Source organism: Gymnoscopelus microlampas (assembly GCF_963454915.1).
Source record: "Gymnoscopelus microlampas genome assembly, chromosome: 5".
NCBI lineage: Eukaryota > Metazoa > Chordata > Actinopteri > Myctophiformes > Myctophidae > Gymnoscopelus > Gymnoscopelus microlampas.
Window position 1 is genome coordinate 44,190,117 of NC_139942.1, and position 21,175 is coordinate 44,211,291.

Genomic DNA, 21,175 nt, shown 5'->3' on the forward strand with positions numbered 1-21,175 from the left:
CCATAGAAATGCAGGCAGACATGGCGCTGCCAGCTCAACAAGGCACTCTGTGTGGACAAGTGCAGTAAACTAACAAAACAAACATGATTTATTTATTTGTCTCAAAGGTCAAATCGGCGCATCATGATCTTGGGGGATAAACAAATACCTCATGAACAATTATTTAGCACAATATCACTTATTATTTACCTACAGTATATCCAAGCCCCCAGAGCCACTGTAGAATAGTAGCCTGGGATCCAGCCTGATTCGCTACGTTCGGCTGACTTTTTTCTCTCTCTCCGCTTATCAGTCTGGAATGCACCCCATTGACTCGTTTTGCAGAACTACACTGGAACTACATATGTTACGTTAGGCAACGTCGTTGCTGATTGGATGTTGTTCAAACGAATGACGAATCACAACGATCACACTGTTTTTTTTTTGTCCCGCCCCGCACCACAGACCAATCAGAAGCCACGGCACGACTCGAAACGTTTGTCATGTCCCGCCTCCCTTGAAGATGGGAGGCATTCCAGACTGAGAAGCGAAGAGAGAAAAAAAAGTCCGCCGAACGTAGCGAAGCAGGCTGGATACCAGGCTAGTAGAATAGACCCTCCAGAAAAATGCGATTATGCGATCACAGAATTTACCGCATAATCAGCAAAATGGCACATAATTATGCGGGGGTAACGTTTTTTCAAAAAGGCCGCATCGCATCGCATAATATGCGCATCGCATAATATGCGCTTCGCATCGCATATTTCTGCATATTTTGCGGAATTTCACATATTCCGCAATTTTCGCAACTTTTCGCATATTGCCGCATATTTTGCAAATCTATCAAATCTGGGATAGCAACACTTCCGCATTGATAATGCTACTGCTACGTGCGTCTACTGTTTGAAACCCTAGTGCGCCTGCTCATAACTCTATGGCCTTCTCTATTCGCTCTGATATTAGTACTTCCGGGTGCTTCAAACGCTACGGAGCAACTTTCATTGAAATGAATAGCTGGGGGGGCGGGGCAGTCCACCCTCTAGATCCTACTATCCTACTATAATTCTAGTAACCTCTGTCTGTAGTGGTGAGTGAGTGAGTGAGTGAGTAGGTGAAGCTACCCGGTTCTCCTCAGTGGCTGGACCAATTGCTCTGATTTTGCACACAGCCATTGACCATTACCATCTGAACTTAACTGTGAAGCCCGTTTTTCAATTTCATCAAATCTCAGCTTCTTATTAGCGTTTTTGTGTCAAACACTGTCGCCATGGTTACGGGGCTGCCCAGCTATGGGACGAACTGCCTCCCGGGTTGCCAGATCATGTGCGCATATCCCCCCACGGATGCGTCGACCGGGTATGGTCTAGTATATTATAACTCTATGAGTATAACCCATGTGGCTGGCCAGCCGAAAACACTTCAAAGCCATTTTTATCAGTTTGATCCTTTGCGTATAGTTACTGCACTTTGGGCTTTGTAGGGCAGGTGGTTCGGCCGTATAGCTGGGTGCGTAGAGAGGCCGTCTGGGAATACGAAGGGTCGCTGGCTCGACCCCGGGCCACCCAGTGTAGTGTATGTGTTAAAGTGTCCCTGAGCAAAGACACTTAACCGATAACTGCTCCCCAGGCACCGTGCTAATGGCAGCCACTGTTCCGAATAGTTTAGGATGGGTAAATGCCGAGGCGAGGACACAGGTACAGTACTGTATGTGCAAAGTGGAAGCACACACCTCTTCATTGACCTTGTGCTACAGTATGTGATTCCAAAGACTTCTATAGGTGAGAGACTTCAGTTTCTCACCTAGAAGTGGCACACGGTGTGTGTGTGTGTGTGTGTGTGTGTGTGTGTGTGTGTGTGTGTGTGTGTGTGTGTGTGTGTGTGTGTGTGTGTGTGTGTGTGTGTGTGTGTGTGTGTGTGTGTGTGTGTGTGTGTGTGTGTGTGTGTGTGTGTGTGTCCATGCGCGTGCGTGCGTGCATACGTACTTGTGTTACTATACTTTTGAGGGTCAATTGTGCCCACAAGAATAGCAGAATTTGAGAAATAGGCTTTGTGCGCTATAAGACGCAAAGGAGCCTAAATGAATGTATCCTGCTATTTTGATAAACATTCATTCTGTGCATTTCTCATTTCCGGTTGGGTTTGTGGAGCAAACTGTATTTCAGCCTTAGGCTACCTCGTATAAATAAATAATTAAATCAATTAAGAATAGAACCCCCAAAAAATACCAACTTTTAGAGACTCGAGACTTGACTCGGACTCGAGCTCAGAGACTCGTGGGCGTGTGTGTGTGTGTGTGTGTGTGTGTGTGTGTGTGTGTGTGTGTGTGTGTGTGTGTGTGTGTGTGTGTGTGTGTGTGTGTGTGTGTGTGTGTGTGTGTGTGTGTGTGTGTGTGTGTGTGTGTGTGTGTGTGTGTGTGTGTGAGAGGTGAATCACCGTGCTCTGCTGAGCGCCCTCCAGCAGTACTCCGTCTCTGGTCCACTGGATGTGTGCGGCGGGCTTGGCGCCGCGTGTCACGCAGGTGAGGTTGTAGGGTAAGCCCGCCATCAGCAGCAGCTCTGGAGCGCCCTCTACCACCGGATCCTCAGGAGGGACTGCGAGACGACACACAGACAAAGATGGTTAAAACCCCCATGAAACATTTTTTGACCGGAGTTCCTTAGGGCTCCATGCTAGTGCCTTCTCTTGTTTTCGCTCTAAATAATCTCGGCTGAAAATAGACGATCGACAAGCTCACAACGCGCCTAACTCGGCACGTTGTAAGCTTGCCGATCGGCTATTTTCGGCGAAGGTTTTTCCACAGAATACGGATGCTGGGGTTTTACGTGGTTAAAGGGCCAATACGTGCTCCTTTCCGACGTCCAAACTATTCTTCGAAAAGTGAGGTGATATAACTACTGTCTGTACAAAGTATGTTGATATAGATGCAAACATGAAGACACACACATAGAGGACACAATAAGCACGCGTGCACGCACACACACACACACACACACGCACACGCACACGCACACGCACACACAAAGCACAGGTCAACTCTGACATATCCACGCTTCCTGTTCAATCGCCCGCATCTGCCTGACATTATGATAATTATGAATCACAACCGTATCCACATAAACACACACACGCACACGCACACGCACATGCGCACGCACACACACCATTGCTCTCTCTCTCTCTCTCTCTCCAATCCTTCTCTTCACACCCTCCACCGTAATGTCAATAGTCATTTTAATGAACAGACTAGCGAATAAATAAAAGAGTCCTTTCAAAAGTTTGCATAAAAATCCGAGTTCAGTTTAATTACTGTAGATTTATTTGTGCTTTTATTAAATACGACAAGGACACGGGAACAAGCTGCTTAAGAAAAGAAAAACACGACAACTGTTGAGAGAATCAAACTAATGTGTGCAACGGTGGAGAGACGGAACCCTCCTCCCCGACGGAGCCTCGTCGTCGTGGAAATCATCTCATCTCCAGGCAAACAAGAGGAAGAAAGAAGTTAACTGCTACAACAAACAACAAAAGGAAAAAAAATCAATAAACTCAGATATCGTCTTGCGTCTAAGACCAAGAATAGACTGACTGCGTTTCAGGCTGTCTGCTGCTTTATCTTTGATATGAAGGCTGTCGGCGGAGGTGTTGCTGCCTTCCTGAGAGAGAGAGAGCGTGTGAGATAAGGATCTATGGGTATAGGGAACCACTCCGTGCCCCGCAACCAGTGGTGGAAAGTAACTAAGTCCATTTACTCAAGTACTGTGCTTATGAGTACAATTTTGATTTTTTTTTTTACTTTACTGGAGTATTTCCGATTTTCAATACTTGTATATCTACTCCATTAGGCTACATCTCAGGAGGCAAACATTGTACTTTTTTTTTTACTCGACTACAATTATTTGAAAACTTTAGTTACTAGTTAGCCCTTAGCCCTTCAGCTATTTGAAAATAGCAGATCTATAAGCTCACAACGCATCGCACCGAGCTTGTAGATCTGCTATTTGCCAAAGATTTTTATACATTTGAAAACTTGTGAAATGGGACATTCTGCATATTGAGTACTTTTACTTTTGGTAGACTGTGTGTGTGTGTGTGTGTGTGTGTGTGTGTGTGTGTGTGTGTGTGTGTGTGTGTGTGTGTGTGTGTGTGTGTGTGTGTGTGTGTGTGTGTGTGTGTGTGTGTGTGTGTGTGTGTGTGTGTGTGTGTGTGTGCGTGCGTGTGTGTGTGCCTGTGTACCCAGAGGGTACATAAATGGGCACACAGAGTACAGAAATTGTAGTATACCCAAAAAAAAAACTCGGAAAAACTTTAATTTGACTTTTTCAGACTCAAAACTTGAAAGAGACGCCCACCAGTCTGGTGGCCCTTCCCCGAAGACAGACAGACGCAACAGACTTTAAACTATATAAAAAATATAACGACTTAATGACTACGACTTCCAGAAGTCACAAAGACAAACGCACGTACACATGCACACACACACACACACACACACACGCACACACGCACGCACGCACACACGCACACACACAGGGGATTGTATGTACTGTCGTCCCCTCACTCTATTGCAGTGGTTCATTTATATCATTTCATGGACAATAAATATTATTATATCATATTACTATTATTGTTTTACAGCCAGGCTCTACAGTGGGGCTTTATTGCCACCGAGCACTGTTGTTATGATTTGTTCAGCTTCTTTCACAAGCACAGTACGGTAACATACACTATCATGGCTAAGATCATTTTTTAAACGTGGCGAAAGGCATATCTATGGAGGGGGTGGGGGGGGGGTACCGAAATGTGCGTTTTGCTAGCACTGTGCGACTTTGCGCTGGGTAGAAGGTAGGGCCCTACAGGTATGTCTTCCCAAGTGAAAAAAAAATGTATTTTTTTTGTGCTAAAGTATGCTTTTAGCACAAAAAGTATGTTAATTGTCAATTTGAACTTTTGTCAAAGCATACTAACAGTGCATTTTTGAGCAAAATATATTTTAGCAAATATAATCAGAGTGTATTCAAAATATATTTCTACAAAGCACATTTAATGTCAACATGAATTAAGTTGTAATTTAGCACATTGTTCAAAGTGTACTAAACAAAAAATATATATTTAATTAAATAAAAATGTACTTTTCAAAAGTCTATTCATATACTGTTGAATTGTTGTTTAACTTAAGTACATTTAATGTTAAATACATTTTAAATGATTATATTTTAAGTGCTTTTAAAGTATATTCATAGCAAATTATCCTCAATATGCACTTCTTTTAAGATATACTATAATATGCTTATTAAAAGTATACTTTTCACAAAAACTATTTAAAATATGTTCAAGTATATATTTTTGTAAGTATGTTAATGCCTATTTTATTGAAGCTTCACTTAAGTACTACTTCGTAAAAGTTCACTTTTCATCAGTGTATTTATAGTATAAGGCTGAAAAAATATACTGAAAAAGTATTATACTTAAAGTTTGCTTTACTATACTTTATGAGTATACTATTTATGAATATGTTCCAGATGCTATTAGTAATATACTTCTTAACATTATACTTCTAATATACCTGTTTTAAAGTGCATTCAAAACATATTTCTACAAAGCACATTAAATACTAACATAAATTAATTTGTAATTTAGCACACTTTTTTAAGTTTACTAATGTGCTTTGTAAAAATATATTTTGAATGCACTTTAAAACAAGTATATTACAAGTATAATTTCAAGAAGTATATTACTCCTGGATGCTATTAGTAATATACCTCTTAACATTATACTTGTAATATACTTGTTTTAAAGTGCATTCAAAATATATTTTGACAAAGCACATTAGTAAACTTAAAAAAAAATGTGCTTAGTTAGTATTTCATGTGCTTTGTAGAAGTATATATTGAATGCACTTTAAAACAAGTATATTACAAGTATAATGTTATGAAGTATATTACTAATAGCATCCGGGAACATATTCATGATACTATACTTAAAAAGTATACTAAAGCAAACTTTAAGTATAATGCTTTTTCGGTATATTTTTTCAGCCTTATATTATAAATGCACTGATGAAAAGTGTACTTTTACGAAGTAGTACTTAAGTGAAACTTCAATAAAATAGACATTAACATACTTACAAAAATATATACTTGAACATATTTTAAATCGTTTTTGTGAAAAGTATACTTTTAATAAGTATATTATAGTATATCTTAAAATAAGTGCATATTGAGGATAATCTACTATAAATATACTGTAAAAGCACTTATACTATAATCATTTAAATATATTTAACATTAAATGTACTTAAGTTAAACAAAAAATAAACATTATATGAATACACTTTTGAAAAGCACATTTTTATTTAATTAAATATATATATACTTTAATTACAAATATACTTACAGTATCTATCTGAAGGACACTTTTGCTGATGTCATTAAAGTATACTATCATTACATTTATGGTGGCTAGAGGAAGTCCATTTCCCAGCATGCACTGAGGCGCAGTGCATGCTGGGAAATTTGTGTTATTGTTCTTATTTGTGTTATTATTTGAATATGGGAATGCGTAGTGCGGTTATGTTATGGGTTATTGAGTTTAGTGTTTTGTTGTGGTGCTATTTGGTGATTTATGGTATTTTATGTCATTTGTTAGTAAAACCATGAGTGTAAATGTCTGTTTGTTTGGTCAGTCTCTCTCCCCTTTTCACATCATTACATATAGCGTGAGTGTGTTGTTGAAGGTTGTATCAATTGAGAGTTGTCATAGCTCTTACAGACAACTAAACCTCAAGCCTTCACGTTACATTGCTCTTCCATTCGTGTAGGGTTATATTGAAGAAATATTAAATTACATTTCACAGAAGAATATTGAATATACTCATTTGTACTTTTTTATAAAATGCAATTTAAATTATGTTGATTGGAAACATTTAAGTTGTACTTAATATACCAAAAGTTGCACTACAGATAAGCTAAAACATATCTTTAATATACTTTTATGTACTTTCTCCCCCACAAAAAATACAATTTAATTACAAATATACTTATAGTATCTGAAGTACAGTTTTGCTGATGTCATTAAAGTGTACTATCATTCAATTTATAGTGTATTACCAATACATATCAAGTACTAAATAAATAAATATAGAGTACATAGCAATTATGCTTAAAATATACTTTCAATGTAATAATAGTATATTCTAAATTAACTAACTGTGTACATTTTGTTAAATTGAGTTGTAGTTGAAATAAATTATTATTACATCGAAAGTATATTTTAGCACATTTGGATTGTAGTTTAAATACTTTATTATTACATTGATAGTATACTTGAAACTATTAAAAGTATACTTCACATTCATTTATTTTATACTCCAAGTATATTTGTAATACATTGACTGTATATTTTAAGAATAATTGCTATATACTCTATATATATTTATTTAGTACTTGATATGTATTTGTAATGCACTATAAATGTAATGATAGTATACTTCAGCAATTGTACTTCAGTTAAGTAAAGTTGTAATTAAATTGTATTTTTTTGGGGGGGGAAAGTACATAAAAGTATATTAAAGATATGTTTTAGCATATCTTTAGTTCAACTTTTAATATACTAAGTAGTACTTAAGTGGTTCCAAAATAACACAATTTAAATGTAATTTATCAAGTACAAAAAGAGTATATTAAGTATACTTCTGAAAAATATATTTAGTATATTATTTTTTCACTTGGGTTGTTTATTTATTTTTCATTCAGAATTTTGTGTGACACTGCAATGTGATGAAGTAGGGCATTCATGTATGAGGAAAACCTCAAAAGTAAAATTATGAGAGGTTTCTGACCGACAGCAACACAGTTTTCAAAATTCTTGCGGATCTGCTACTTTTGATGCTTAAGTGTGACGTTGCTGTACGGTGTTAATTTATGAAAAAACAAAAAAAGTTAGAATACGGATATAAGACAGTGCCCGATAGTGACGGTATACTAAAGTAGTTATTTTGTCCAAGACATGTCAGGTGTACAGTACGTAACCCACATACATACACACAACTGTAGCCTCGTTCCCAGGCTCCCAGCCTCACTCATCTGCCAAGAGAAAAGCCTGGTCACGAGTCACAACCTAATGCCGAGAGTGTCTATAGGGGCGGGACTTCCCTTGGGTGATATTACCGCCAAATTCCGGCTATAGGTCTTGCGTAGCGTGCAATACTTACTGAGTACGTTGAGTTTGGCTCTCCTGGAGCGCAGGGCGGCCTCGGTGGCCTGACACTCGTACACCGAGTCGTCGGACAGCTCAGCGTTGTTGATCTCCAGGTTGTACTGACCGGTGTCCACCACGCGCAGCACGCGGTACCTGGGCCAGGCTGAGGACACACACACACACACACACACACACACACACACACACACACACACACACACACACACACACACACACACACACACACACACACACACACACACACACACACACACACACAACACCTGAGGTTAGTTGATACAGCACAGCAGTGCTTCTCAAACATTGATGATGTAATCATGATAATGATAATGTATTTGGTCGCGGACCCACAATCTTGTTTTTTTTACAATTATTTGGGGCCCAAATGCAGTGTTCCAACGGCCCACCAGTGAGCCCCAGCCCCACAGTTTGGGAATCGCTATTATGCAACATCTATTTTGTATTCATAATAAAGAAGTCTGGGATGACCAATCAGGGCCCAGTATTCAAATATGGGAGACTGTGATTGGTAGTTGGTTGTAGGTCTAACCAATTGCGCCCAGAGCCATTGTTTTGATCCCGCCCCCTTGGGAAAAAAAACATCCTCATAGAAGCACCAGACTCATATCCACACAGTGATATAGTAGTCTGGCTACGCGAGGCTAGCGCTGTGCATTCACTGTAGTATACTATAGGTGCATAAATGAAGGTCAAGGTCAAGTTTATTTGTCCCAAACTGGGAAATTTTGTGTTACAGCAGATTAGGAACATCTTAGAAACATACGTAACATAAAAAACACAAGTGTCCACAGTAACACTTTTTTTGGCATGAGAAAACATACGTTTACATTGCCAAAGCAAGTGTCAAAAACATGATAAAACAATGTCAGAAACAAACTGGGGAAAGTACAGCTGGTGGGGGTACAGTACGCCATTGTGTAAACAGAGCTATGTCACATTGCAACTTGGAAAAACTGTCTGTTAGAAATAGTTTTATAAACATGTTGATGAGGGTATCTTGGTACAGTATAAAGCTTTTTTATAAAGCTTTTGAAATAAATAGCAGCAGTCTTTCAGGATTTTGCAGTCGCTTTTTGGGATATCCTACTATCCTACTATCCTACTATCCTACTATCCTACTATAATTCTAGTAACCTCTGTGCGTGCGTTTGTAGTGGTGGTGGTGAAGCTACCCGGTTCTCCCCACTGGCTGGACCAATTGCTCTGATTTTGCACACAGCCATTGACCATTACCATCTGAACTTAACTGTGAAGCCCGTTTTTCAATTTCATCAAATCTCAGCTTCTTATTAGCGTTTTTCTGTCAAAGAATGTCGTCCCATAGCTGCGGCTGCCCAGCTATGGGACAAACTGCCTCCCGGGTTGCCAGATCATGTGCGTATATCCCCCCACGGCTGCGCCGACCGGGTATGGTCTAGTAATTATAAATGGCAGCAGTGTTCCCAAACTATTTAAATAGTATACAAGAAAAGCAGAAGTTTTTCAATGTGTTTAAAAATAACAGCCCCCCCCCCCCCCTTCAATCGTAGACAGCAGACCACAACCATATTGCACCATAAAAATGAAAACACAGCTCGCCATCACCATCCTCCCACGATGGTGACGGGCCGGTCAACTGCCCCCACAACTGAACAACAGTGATCTCCTCCTTCTTGTTCATACCTCCTTCTTGTTCATACCTCCTTCTTGTTCATACCTACTTCTTGTTCATACCTACTTCTTGTTCATACCTACTTCTTGTTCATACCTACTTCTTGTTCATACCTACTTCTTGTTCATACCTACTTCTTGTTCATACCTCCTTCTTGTTCATACCTACTTCTTGTTCATACCTACTTCTTGTTCATACCTACTTCCATTCGTGAGATGGAAGTAGGTATGAACAAGAATTTGAACCAGTCATTTTTTAATCCGGGAACGCATCTCTGTCATTTTAGATTTCTTTGGCTATTCAAAAATAGCAGATACACAAGCTCATAGCGCGGCACCGAGTGCCGTGCTATGAGCTTGTATATCTGCTATTTTTTGAAAAACGTTGAACATTTCTGCAAATCTTTGAAAATATATGTTTTCATATTTGTAACGCAAATCTTTGCTTCTGTGAATATAAATATTTTGAGATGGGGTCTGCGTGCGAATACATATAATTTTGGGGGTCCTTGACATGAAAAAGTTTGAGAACCACTGATACTGTATATAGTTTTTTCTAAAAACGGGTAGGATTTAGAAGACATTTGTAGAATATAATATATTCAAAGATTTGCACAAATTGTCACAATCTTTCAAAAACAGCAGATCTACAAGCTCATAGCGCGGCACTTGGTGCCGAGCTATGAATAGCCAAAGAAATCTAAAATGACAGAGATGCGTTCCCGGATTGAATGGGTTAAGTTGTGGCCTTGCGGGGGCATTTAACCATTTTCCCGGAAGGCAATAGAGCCTGTATTCAGGGTTCAGGGGGATGAGAGCCATGCGTTCTCATCATAGACGGTGCTTTCTTAAGCACCTGCTTGTCTTATGACTCAGACAGCTGAATTGTGTATGAATGAAGCAGATAAAAAAGAAAAAAATAAGTGCTGTCATTTGAAGTTAATAATCTCCATTAACTGTTGAGAAAGTAAGCCGTTATGTCGTTAAGATTTTAAACTGCTGCATCAAAGTTTTATAACGACATTACAGAGAAGGATTCATGCATATAAAACAAAATAGGATTTCAAATTAATTACTTGAATTAGATGCCCTTTTTGTGATTTAGCACTAACATTGGCATCTGTGGAAACTCTTTTGTTCTTAATCTTGATCTTTATGCTTAATACTTTCGGCAGATGTGAAGAACTAAGTATAAAGCTGGAGTTTGTGTGGTTATTCATCAGATGTGTCGCGCACGCTCTCTGGAGAACGACTACAACAGATGAGCTAAAGCCTTTGGAACACAATACTGTACACTGGTTATGTATTTCATATTGTCACCGTCGGGCACAAACCTTGTATCTCCATATCTCATGTTTTAATGTTTTTGCTTCATAAATATGTATGGCAGTATACAGTGTGTACGTAAGTACGACCGTGTCGAGCTAAAGCAGCAGAAATAGACGATCTGTAATCTCACAATAGAGCTTATAGCTAAGCTATTTACGCTAAAACTATAAATTCCGCAAGTCTCTGTGTGCATGTGTGCATGCGCCGTTCCATAGAAGGCCGATACCGTTAATATATCTATAATATAGAAGGAATCTCTGTGTATCTGTCTGTCTGTCTGTCTGTCTGTCTGTCTGTCTGTCTGTCTGTCTGTCTGTCTGTCTGTCTGTCTGTCTGTCTGTCTGTGCCTGCCTGCCTGCCTGCCTGCCTGTCTGCCTGCCTGCCTGCCTGCCTGTCGGTCTGTCTGTCTGTCTGTCTGTCTGTCTGTCTGTCTGTCTGTCTGTCTGTCTGTCTGTCTGTCTGTCTGTCTGTCTGTCTGTCTGTCTGTCTGTCTGTCTGTCTGTCTGTCTGTCTGTCTGTCTGTCTGTCTGTCTGTCTGTCTGTCTGCCTGCCTGCCTGCCTGTCTGTCTGTCTGTCTGTCTGTCTGTCTGTCTGTCTGTCTGTCTGTCTGTCTGTCTGTGTCTGTCTGCCTGCCTGCCTGCCAGTCCTTTGCGTTTCTCAAGAACCGCTCAACCGATGGACTTCAAACTTGGCGTGTGTATTGCTGAGGAGGACCCAACAGGGAGAACAGTTCCCAGGGTGGTCGGTCAGATCAGTGGTTCCCTAACAAATAAACCCATAAATCTCTGTGTATCCGATTCATAGTACTGTACTGACGTCAGAGACTGGCCCCGCCCCACGTACTATGGTAATGGGTACCGTACAAGCCCCCAGAACCACGGTAGAACAGTGAAGCGGCCCAGCCTGGTGGTCAAACCTGAGAATGCACTTAAAATGCTTCTGCGCGTGCATCTCCCGTTTGTGCGCATGCTCACGACGCGTCACGACTCATGGAACGGAATGGACCCATGGAACCAATATGGAACCAATATTTCTTACTTCCGGGTGCTTCAAAACGCCACTAAGCACTTGCGTTGAAATGAATAGCTGGGGGCGGGGCAATCCGCCCTCTAGTTATATTATACCTCTATGGTGCCGTACAGCACTAAGTGCTCTGACAACGGGTATTGCATAACCGAAGGGGCAAACGTTAGAAAACGTTTGTGCCTATAATGACCAATGCCCAAAGTAGGGACGCCTATAGGTTGAAAGTCTGTCTGTGGGTTTTATAATGATTTAATCAATGAAAAATATTAACAAGAGCTCGTGACTAAATAAGTACATTGAAACGCAGGTTCTTTTATCCGTTTTCCCGAAAAGTGTAACAGTTTTTGGACATAAAAGGTTTCCGCCCCGACGGCGACGATACGCAGTATATATACCGTACGGCCTCTGGAGAGTGAATACAACAGATGAGGTACAGCCTGCGGAAGTTATACACCATTTATGTCAGCAGTAGCGGGGGACAAAAATAATGCACATCCTTTGTCTAGGTGCCAAGTTAAGCAAAGAGTTTATATGAAAACAACAGAGCTCACAACCACATTAAATAAATTGCTTCCGAAACCGTTTTCATTTTACTAGAACGACGTTTGGAGTCCTCACGGGGCTCTCCCTCAGGCGCCGCTATATATGATTTGAACATCAACTTTTAATACACCCGACCACTTCCAATTACATCTGAGCTATATTTCTTTTTAAGTTCTCGCAGTGGAGCACAAACTGGCTTCCTTTTTTTTTTTTTTTTCACCTTACATGCTAGATGTTTGCAATACAGAACATTAATACAGAAAAAAAGAGCTCTGTATTCACAGACGGTATCAAAGATGATATTATCACCCATCATCATGTGAGCATAAAACGGTTTGGGAAAGTCTTTCTGCAGGGGTGAACGCAGGTTTAGGTATACATAAATGCATAACCGGGGAACAAAAAATAAGATTCATAGTCGGGTATTGCACACAAACACGCACACACACACATATTGTATGCACGCGCACACAAAAACAAACAAACACCCACCAAGCACTGCAGACAAAAAGAGCGAGGGAGAGACGCAGACAAACACATAGCTCAAGGGCAGGAACAGACCCCTTGGGCTGCACAAACACGTACACACACACACACACGTACACACGCATGCACGCATGCACATGCACACACACACACACACACACACACACACACACACACACACACACACACACACACACACACACACACACACACACACACACACACACACACACACACTCTCATAGTGGGTGTCCAGGGACCCTCAGGGTTCCTTGAGGGGGTTCCAAAAATGGAGCCTTTTTACAGGTCTGTAACTCAGAGAGTGTCTGGAATCCGCAAGGGTCCATTTTGGTTCCATTTGTACACTCTCAGAGTTATGGGAGTCCTTTGAAATTAAAACAATTTCCAGAACCACTGACTGGCTGCCATACAGGGAAAACCCCAGCCAAATGTAACAGGGCTCCGATCCACATCCCTGCCGCTCTGCTCGACGGTCTGGAGGAGAAAACACTCCCGCCTCAGACAAAGACATAACTGAGCGTGACGACAGCCCAGCAGGGGGCAGTCACTGATCCTCTGTGTCCCATCCTCACATGACATCATGGAGTCATTATGGCAAAGCACACAACCCAGACACAGAGGCAGACAGACAGGCAGGTAGGTAGACATACGGTACAGACAGACGGGCAGGCAAGCAGGCAGAAAGGCAGAGAGACAGGCAGGCAGGCAGAAAGGCAGAGAGACAGGCAGGCAGGCAGAAAGGCAGAGAGACAGGCAGGCAGCCAGAACGGCAGAGAGACAGGCAGGCAGACAGACAGACAGAAAGGCAGAAAGACAGGCAGGCTGGCAGATGGGCAGAAAGCCAGAGAGACAGGCAGTAGTTTAGAGGGGGTGCAGGGGGGGTAACTACGGTAAGTATTGGTGGATATTACATCATCCACTGGAGCACCTCACAACACACTCTACTATACAAGCACACACACACACAGGAACAATGAACTGACACCATGCACTGATGCCTGCAGGTGCTGCTAAACGGATGGGAGGCGTGTGTATGTGTGTGTGTGTGTGTGTGTGTGTGTGTGTGTGTGTGTGTGTGTGTGTGTGTGTGTGTGTGTGTGTGTGTGTGTGTGTGTGCGTGTGCGTGTGCGTGCACGCGCACACGCACACACGCACGTGTACCCGTGTGCATGTGTGTAAGCATGCATGGAATGCAAAGCGCCCGTGCGTGTGTTTGCATATCTCGCATTCATTATGCAGTACATGAGAGTCAGACTAATATTAGGGGCAAGCTTGGAAAAGACATAATATATACATGATATATACATTGTTTGATTTATCTGCATAGAAAGCAACACCCACATACAGTACAGTACACTACACATTCACGCACGCACACGCACGCACACACACACACACACACACACACACACACACACACACACACATATCAGTTTAATTGTACCACGGTAATGATGGGAGCATATAAGCTCATTCCCGTCACTAAGCCCTCTCACTGAGCTCTAGTGTGAGTCACAGGTGAGAGGGAAGCCAATACTAGCGTGTGTGCGCGTGAGTGTGTGAGTGTTAGTGTGAATGTGTGAGTGTGAGCGTGCGTCAATGCGTGTGCCCCCACGCGCGCTGATGTAATTTGAAATATATATGTACTCGCGCCTCGGTGAATGAATAATACCATCTCATGTGTGGGTGAGCGCCGAGCGCAGGTATACGCGTTCGCTGCTACACAATACCCAACACCTACGCTCGTCATCAAATGTTTCCCAGTGCGTGTAAATCCATAAGTGGCATTATTATTATTATACTGTAGCAACAGCCTTCTCCTATATACAGTAAAAAATAAAAAACAGAACTCTGGCGTCATTTAACTCTGCGAGTGTACAAATGTGACCAAATGGACCAGAAGGGTCACATTCGTACACTTACAGAGCTAGAAATGGGCATCTGCCAGCAGGGAGTGTTGGGCGGGAAGAGTAGGACGAATAATTTTTGCAACCTTTTTTATTTTATTTGTGTACCTTGTTGTCTTTGTCATGTCTGTAAAACCATTGTTGTAAATGCTCTTTTTGTACACAGGCCAGGGCACCATTGAAAAAGAGACCCAGGTCTCAATGGGATTTCCCTGAAATAAAGGTTTCAATCAAACGTCCTCCCGGTGGAGGCTCCTCACTGGCAGGTAGGAGCCAGTAGAATGCAACGGCAGTGACAACGCACAGAAATGTGTGTGGGGAGGAATCGATAGGCTCTATGCACAGCAGCCATATTGTAACTTCCTTCACAGGTGTTACAAATGATACTAATGAAGGCCCTGTTCCATTCTGGTCAAACAGAGTCAGGGTGCTGATATTGTGCACGTTGGCTCTCTGGAAACACTCTGCAACACCAGTGGGTCTAAAATTGGGGTTCAGGGACCCTTGTGGTGCCTTGAGGGGGTTCCAAAAGGCCTGTGTAACTCTGAGAGTGTACAAATGGAACCAAATGGACCCGTAAGGGTCCATTTGGTTCATAGGCGGATTAGGAAGAAACGGGCCCCTGGGCCGAGACACGCAAAAGGCCCCCCCGCCCCCTTCCGTGGGTGCGTGCACGCGCAGTTCGCGCGCGAAATTTTTGCGGTTAAATCTCGGTTAATAATGGAAATTAATAGGGTTTTTTTCGGTTAAAAACGTCTGTGCACGGCGGCAGATAGGCTAATATAATGTATGTTTTACCTATAACTTAAATACAAAGAAATTGTTCGGTTATATTGCGGTTAATAAGGGAAATTATTAGGGTTTTTTTATGTTAAAATTGTTAAAAAAATATGTTAACATTTTTTTTTATTAAAAAAAAAAAAAGGCTCAAGCTCAGGGGCCCCCCTAGCTCAGGGGCCCCTGGGCCTGGGCCAAGTCGGCCCGTTGGGTAATCCTCCTCTGATTTGGTTCCATTTGTACTCTCTCAGAGTTATGGGGGTCCTTGAAATTCAAAGGTTTGGGAACCACTGTGCTACACTAAATGGGACAGAGCCTTCATTAGTATCATTGGTAACACCTGTGAAGGAAGTGACAATATGACTGCTGTGCATAGAGCCTATTGGCATAACGGCTAAATTGTGGAGAAAAAATGGTAAAAAGTAAAAAAAAAAAAACAGAGGATTTGACTGTGAGGGGGCTGTTTCACCATCAGAGTCTCAGAAATAGCAGGAATGCACGGGGATGTTGGAGGCAGGCAGCAGGCGAAGGGGAGACTTTGACAGCAGCGTGTATGTGTGTGTTTCACGGAGGCGTGCTGACAAAACATGTTGGGAAAGGGACAAAAGGACCTCATGGACGCGTTTGTGAAGCGAGGAGGAGAGGAGAAGAATGGAGAGAGAGAGAACCGAGGGCCGGACGGGGGATGACGACGAGACAAAAGCATGAATGAAAGAAAGAAAGAAAGAAAGAAATAGAATAGAGAATAGAGAATGAGGTGTTTATCAAATCCATGATGTTGAAGTCGCTGACTCCTCACTTGAAAGACATTGCAAGGACAAAGAGCAGAGAGAGAGAGATAAAGAGAGAGAGAGAGAGAGAGAGAGAGAAGGGAGGATGAGTACAGTAAAATGCTAGAGACATGCAGAGAGAGAGAGAGGGAGGGGCAGAGCGAGAGAAAAGGGGGTGGTGCAATGACCTTTAGTGAACTTGTGAATTAAATTGAGTTGAACATGAACTTCACATCACATCTCAGATCATCACTTGTGTACATTTGTTTGTTTGTTTGTGTGTGTGTGCATGCGTGCGTGTGTTTATGTCTGCTTGTGTGAGCGAGCATTGCAATTGAATATATCCAAGAGAGTGTAATTAAGTCCATAATCAAAAGCGGGTGCCCGTGCATCTGTTTAAAAATTCAACGCACTGATTTGGCTTCTCATTGTATTATTCAACTGTAATCTCTTCATATTTTCCTGATGTACAGTAGGCTTGCATGTGGCCTATTAGCACTCAGTTGTCTGGCTCTAGCACTCAGTTTCTCAATGCCAGTTTCTGGGGAACACCAGGGTGTCCAAATGGACCTCTATGGGTCTATAACGCTGTCGCTGAGAGTGCAAAAATTGCATTTGTACACACTCAGAGTTAAATTATCACAGAGACTTTTACAGTGCAGATTGGGGTCCCAGAGATTTAAAAAAAATACAAGGAGAAAAAAAGGTTCCATTTGTTCACTCTCTTAGAGTTACAGACCCGTAAGGTTCCATTTGGACCCCTGGTGGGCCCCGGACCAGACGTTGAGAAACATGGCTTCTAGCAGACAATTTGACCTGTTAGATGTGTGCACCTGCACTGTGGGATTGACCTAATCAGGTATTTGTAATTGGAGTCAGGTGTGCTGTCCATGTTGTTTGGCACTGATGATGAAGGGATAACCTAAAAAATGTTGTCACATTTTTACTATATAGGAACGTATAGTGAAGTTTCCCTGTTTTTCCGTGGGTGTGTGCATGTGTACACTCTTTCTACTTTATGCATTTTGAACTTAGAGGCGATGTACCTTGTATGCATAATTGTAAAGACAAAAAGACTGTGTTTTTTTTGTGTAGTCTTTTGAAAACTGACATGGGAGATAACCTCAAGTGTTCGTAGCTACAGTGGAGTCAGTGCTGCTGTATGGGGCTGAGACATGGACCCTCAAAGTGGAGTCAGTGCTGCTGTATGGGGCTGAGACATGGACCCTCAAAGTGGAGTCAGTGCTGCTGTATGGGGCTGAGACATGGACCCTCACAGTGGAGTCAGCGCTGCTGTATGGGGCTGAGACATGGACCCTCATAGTGGAGTCAGTGCTGCTGCTGCTGTATGGGGCTGAGACATGGACCCTCACAGTGGAGTCAGTGCTGCTGTTTGGGGGCCTGAGACAAGGACGCTCACAGCACCACAGGAAAAGGCCCTGGATACGGCATCTATACACAAGAATGCTACGAATGGCACTTTTGTGTCACATGAGGCGGACCACGTCAAAAACAAGGACCTCTTACAGGGGCCTCCCACAGGTCCCAGACAACAAGGTCAGAGCGAGAAGGATGAGGCTGGCTGGGCACTATGTGTCAGGGACCCGGAACTGGTGGCGAGCAAACTGACACAACGTACAGTAAGTGACTGGCTCCTTTGTTTTCACCGCAGTGTGCGTTTGGTGGTTTAATGTCTCGATCAGTTTCCCTTTGGATTTTCTCAAATTGTGGGGGATCGAATGTGTGTGGATGAATTATTGCTATTGACAGTGGTGTAAAGTAACTAAGGACATTTACTCAAGTACTGTACTTAAGTCCAATTTTGAGGTACTTTTACTTTCCTGGAGTATTTCAAATTGTCTATACTTTTACTTCTACTCCACTACATCTCAGAGGCAAATATTATACTTTTACTCCACTACAATTATTTGAAAACTTTAGTTACCAGTTACTTTGCAGATATAAATTATTACATAATATAACATGCATTAACCGCTTTAGCCCCGTTTTAAACATGGCTATTTGAAAATAGCAGATCTACAAGCTCACAACGCGTCGCGATGCGACGCGTTGTAAGCTTGTAGATCGGCTATTTTAACATTTCAGTACTTTTACTTTTGAAACTTTAAGTCCATTTTGATACCAATACTTTTGCATTTTTACTCAAGTAAATGTTTTATTCCGGACTTTTACAGAGTAACAGAGTACTTCTACATTGCAGTATTGATACTTTTACTTAAGTGAAACATTGGAGTTATTTTTCCAGCACTGGTTATTGATTATTAGGTGAACGTGATCGCGGGGGTTACGTCTCATTAGGATATTCATAGAACTTGGCAAACTTAGTGAGGACAAAGATAGTGGCAATCTAAAGCTCCTGTAAATGTTTTGAGGCCGAAAGATGCTTGCTGTGCAGTAAGTGATATTTTTGGGTTAAAACTAAAACGAAAGCTCTATATTCTGATAGTAATCATTTGCTGTGAAGTGTTTGCTCAGTAACGGGGTCTCCTCGTCTCTCAGACTAAACAGAAAATAGCTTTTCAGGTGAAATAGTTTCATCCAATCAGGAGAGAGAGAGAGCGCCACAAAGATCATTCATCAGCTAGTGTTCCAGTTCCAGCTGTGTCTGCTCGTTTGTTTGTTTCGCCAGCTCCAATTTCACTTGTTTATCTCGTACTGTAGTATGACTTCTCTCCCCTGATTGGATGAAACTGGTATCCTGACCTGAAAATGTATTTTCTGCTGGAGCTTGAGAGAACCCTGTTACTGAACAAACACTTTAGTCTATAGCAATGACTGCTATGGGAATTTAGAGCTATTTAAAACAAAAAAAGAAAAATACTGTCAGCGTAAAGCCCTATTTATTCTTCAAAGTACGGAAAGCACGGAAAATAGCCAATCTACAAGCTCACAACACGGCACGGATGCTATACCTTTTATGATGGTGGTGATCGGCTATTCTCAGTGCACAACACTATTGTACAACAAAAACAACAAATCATTCTTCTCTATAACATTGTACCTAAATGAATCTCTATATCTGGATGTATGTACTGGTTATTGACCACTGACCAATGGTTGGCTTAACGGTATTGTGTTGCAAAGTGGTCTCCCTCCTCAATAGTTTTTTTTTAATATATATTTTTGGCTTTTTGCCTTTATTGATAGTAAGTGGAGACAGAAAACGGGGAGGAGAGAGACGGGGAGTGACATACAGCAAAGTTCGTCGGTAACGGGACTCGAACTCGCGGTGCGCTGTCAGGCTAGCATTACAGCCTATAGGTGCCCGGACCGGTATAGGCCAGCGGTTCCGCCCCCCCTCCCCCGCCCCCCCTCCTCAATAGTTTTTTGCCTATACATAAATCTCTACAGGAACTTTCAGGGAACCTTTTTTTTCCAGAGTGACCAACATCAAGTGCTATACAGTACATTATTACTACAGGACTTTTTAGCTGCACAGCGCGCCGCGCCAGCTAGCCGGCAGCCATGGGGACTCGGGGACTGGTAGCACAGCACACAGTTCAATGTCTTGATCACAGTAACAGTATGCCAGGACACAGCAGCGCCGGTGGTGGTGACTGACACACTGGCTCTTGTAAGGGGGGGATGATGGAAACTGTGACCCTCAGATTACAATACTAGCCCACAGTCGAAACCACTAGACCCCCTGACGGCTTGTACAGCCTCCTTTTCCCCCCTCGGCGCTCACACAGTCTTTGTGTTATCAGGGCTGATTGTTAATGCTGGCTGCAAATGTCGCATATTCTTACTGCAGCACTTCATTGTAAGTCACTCTGGATAAAAGTGTCGCCCCTAATATAAATGGATGAAATGTAAAAAAAAGTGAAGTCTGTTTTTTTTGTTTTTTTTGTCTGCAGTGTAAGATTTTCTTTCCCCTCTGGCTGAGTTTTTATATTTAACTTTTAGCAAGGAATGTTGAAATTCTGAAATGTACACGTCGTCTCTGTCAGGGTGGAAACCTCATATGTCAAAAACTGTGACTTTTCAGGGTTGAAATTCAAAAGTATCAAAAATAGCCGATCGACAAGCTCGAAACGCGTCGCTTCGCTCAGCGTTTCGAGCTGGTGGATCTGCTATTTTTGATGCTTTTGTGTGACGTTGTGGTATCATCAAGATAATATAACCTCCTTTATGCTGTATACGACACGGCACTCTCAATGTCTGGTCCGGGGACCTCCCCAGGGGTCAGAGTTAAATTAACACTGAGAATTTCACAGTAGAGAGATTGGGGTGCCCGAAAACAAAATGGTAACAAATGTGGGTCCGAGAGGCTAATGCAGGGGTCTTCAACGTTTTTCAGCCCAGGGACCCCTTAGGTGAGAGAAAGAGATGAAGCAGGGACCCCCCCCCCCCACTACATATTATATAAAATTGTGTTGCAGATTAAACTTTTTCATAGATTTCATGGATAGCTTCAGACTTGTTTAA

At 42.0% G+C, this 21,175-nt stretch overlaps 1 protein-coding gene across 4 annotated transcripts in view; it reads right to left on the reverse strand.

Annotated features, from left to right (window-relative positions):
- Nucleotides 1–21,175, reverse strand: part of LOC311045298 (kin of IRRE-like protein 1) — a 122,747-nt gene that overhangs the window by 32,799 nt on the left and 68,773 nt on the right. For all 4 annotated transcript variants that reach the window (XM_084057119.1, XM_084057117.1, XM_084057118.1 and 1 more), the window contains exons 3-4: nucleotides 8,189–8,338; nucleotides 2,413–2,570 (exon numbers count right to left, since the gene is read on the reverse strand). In XM_084057119.1, the coding sequence (XP_083913245.1) occupies nucleotides 2,413–2,570; nucleotides 8,189–8,338 (308 nt within the window). The remainder of the gene's footprint in view (nucleotides 1–2,412; nucleotides 2,571–8,188; nucleotides 8,339–21,175) is intronic.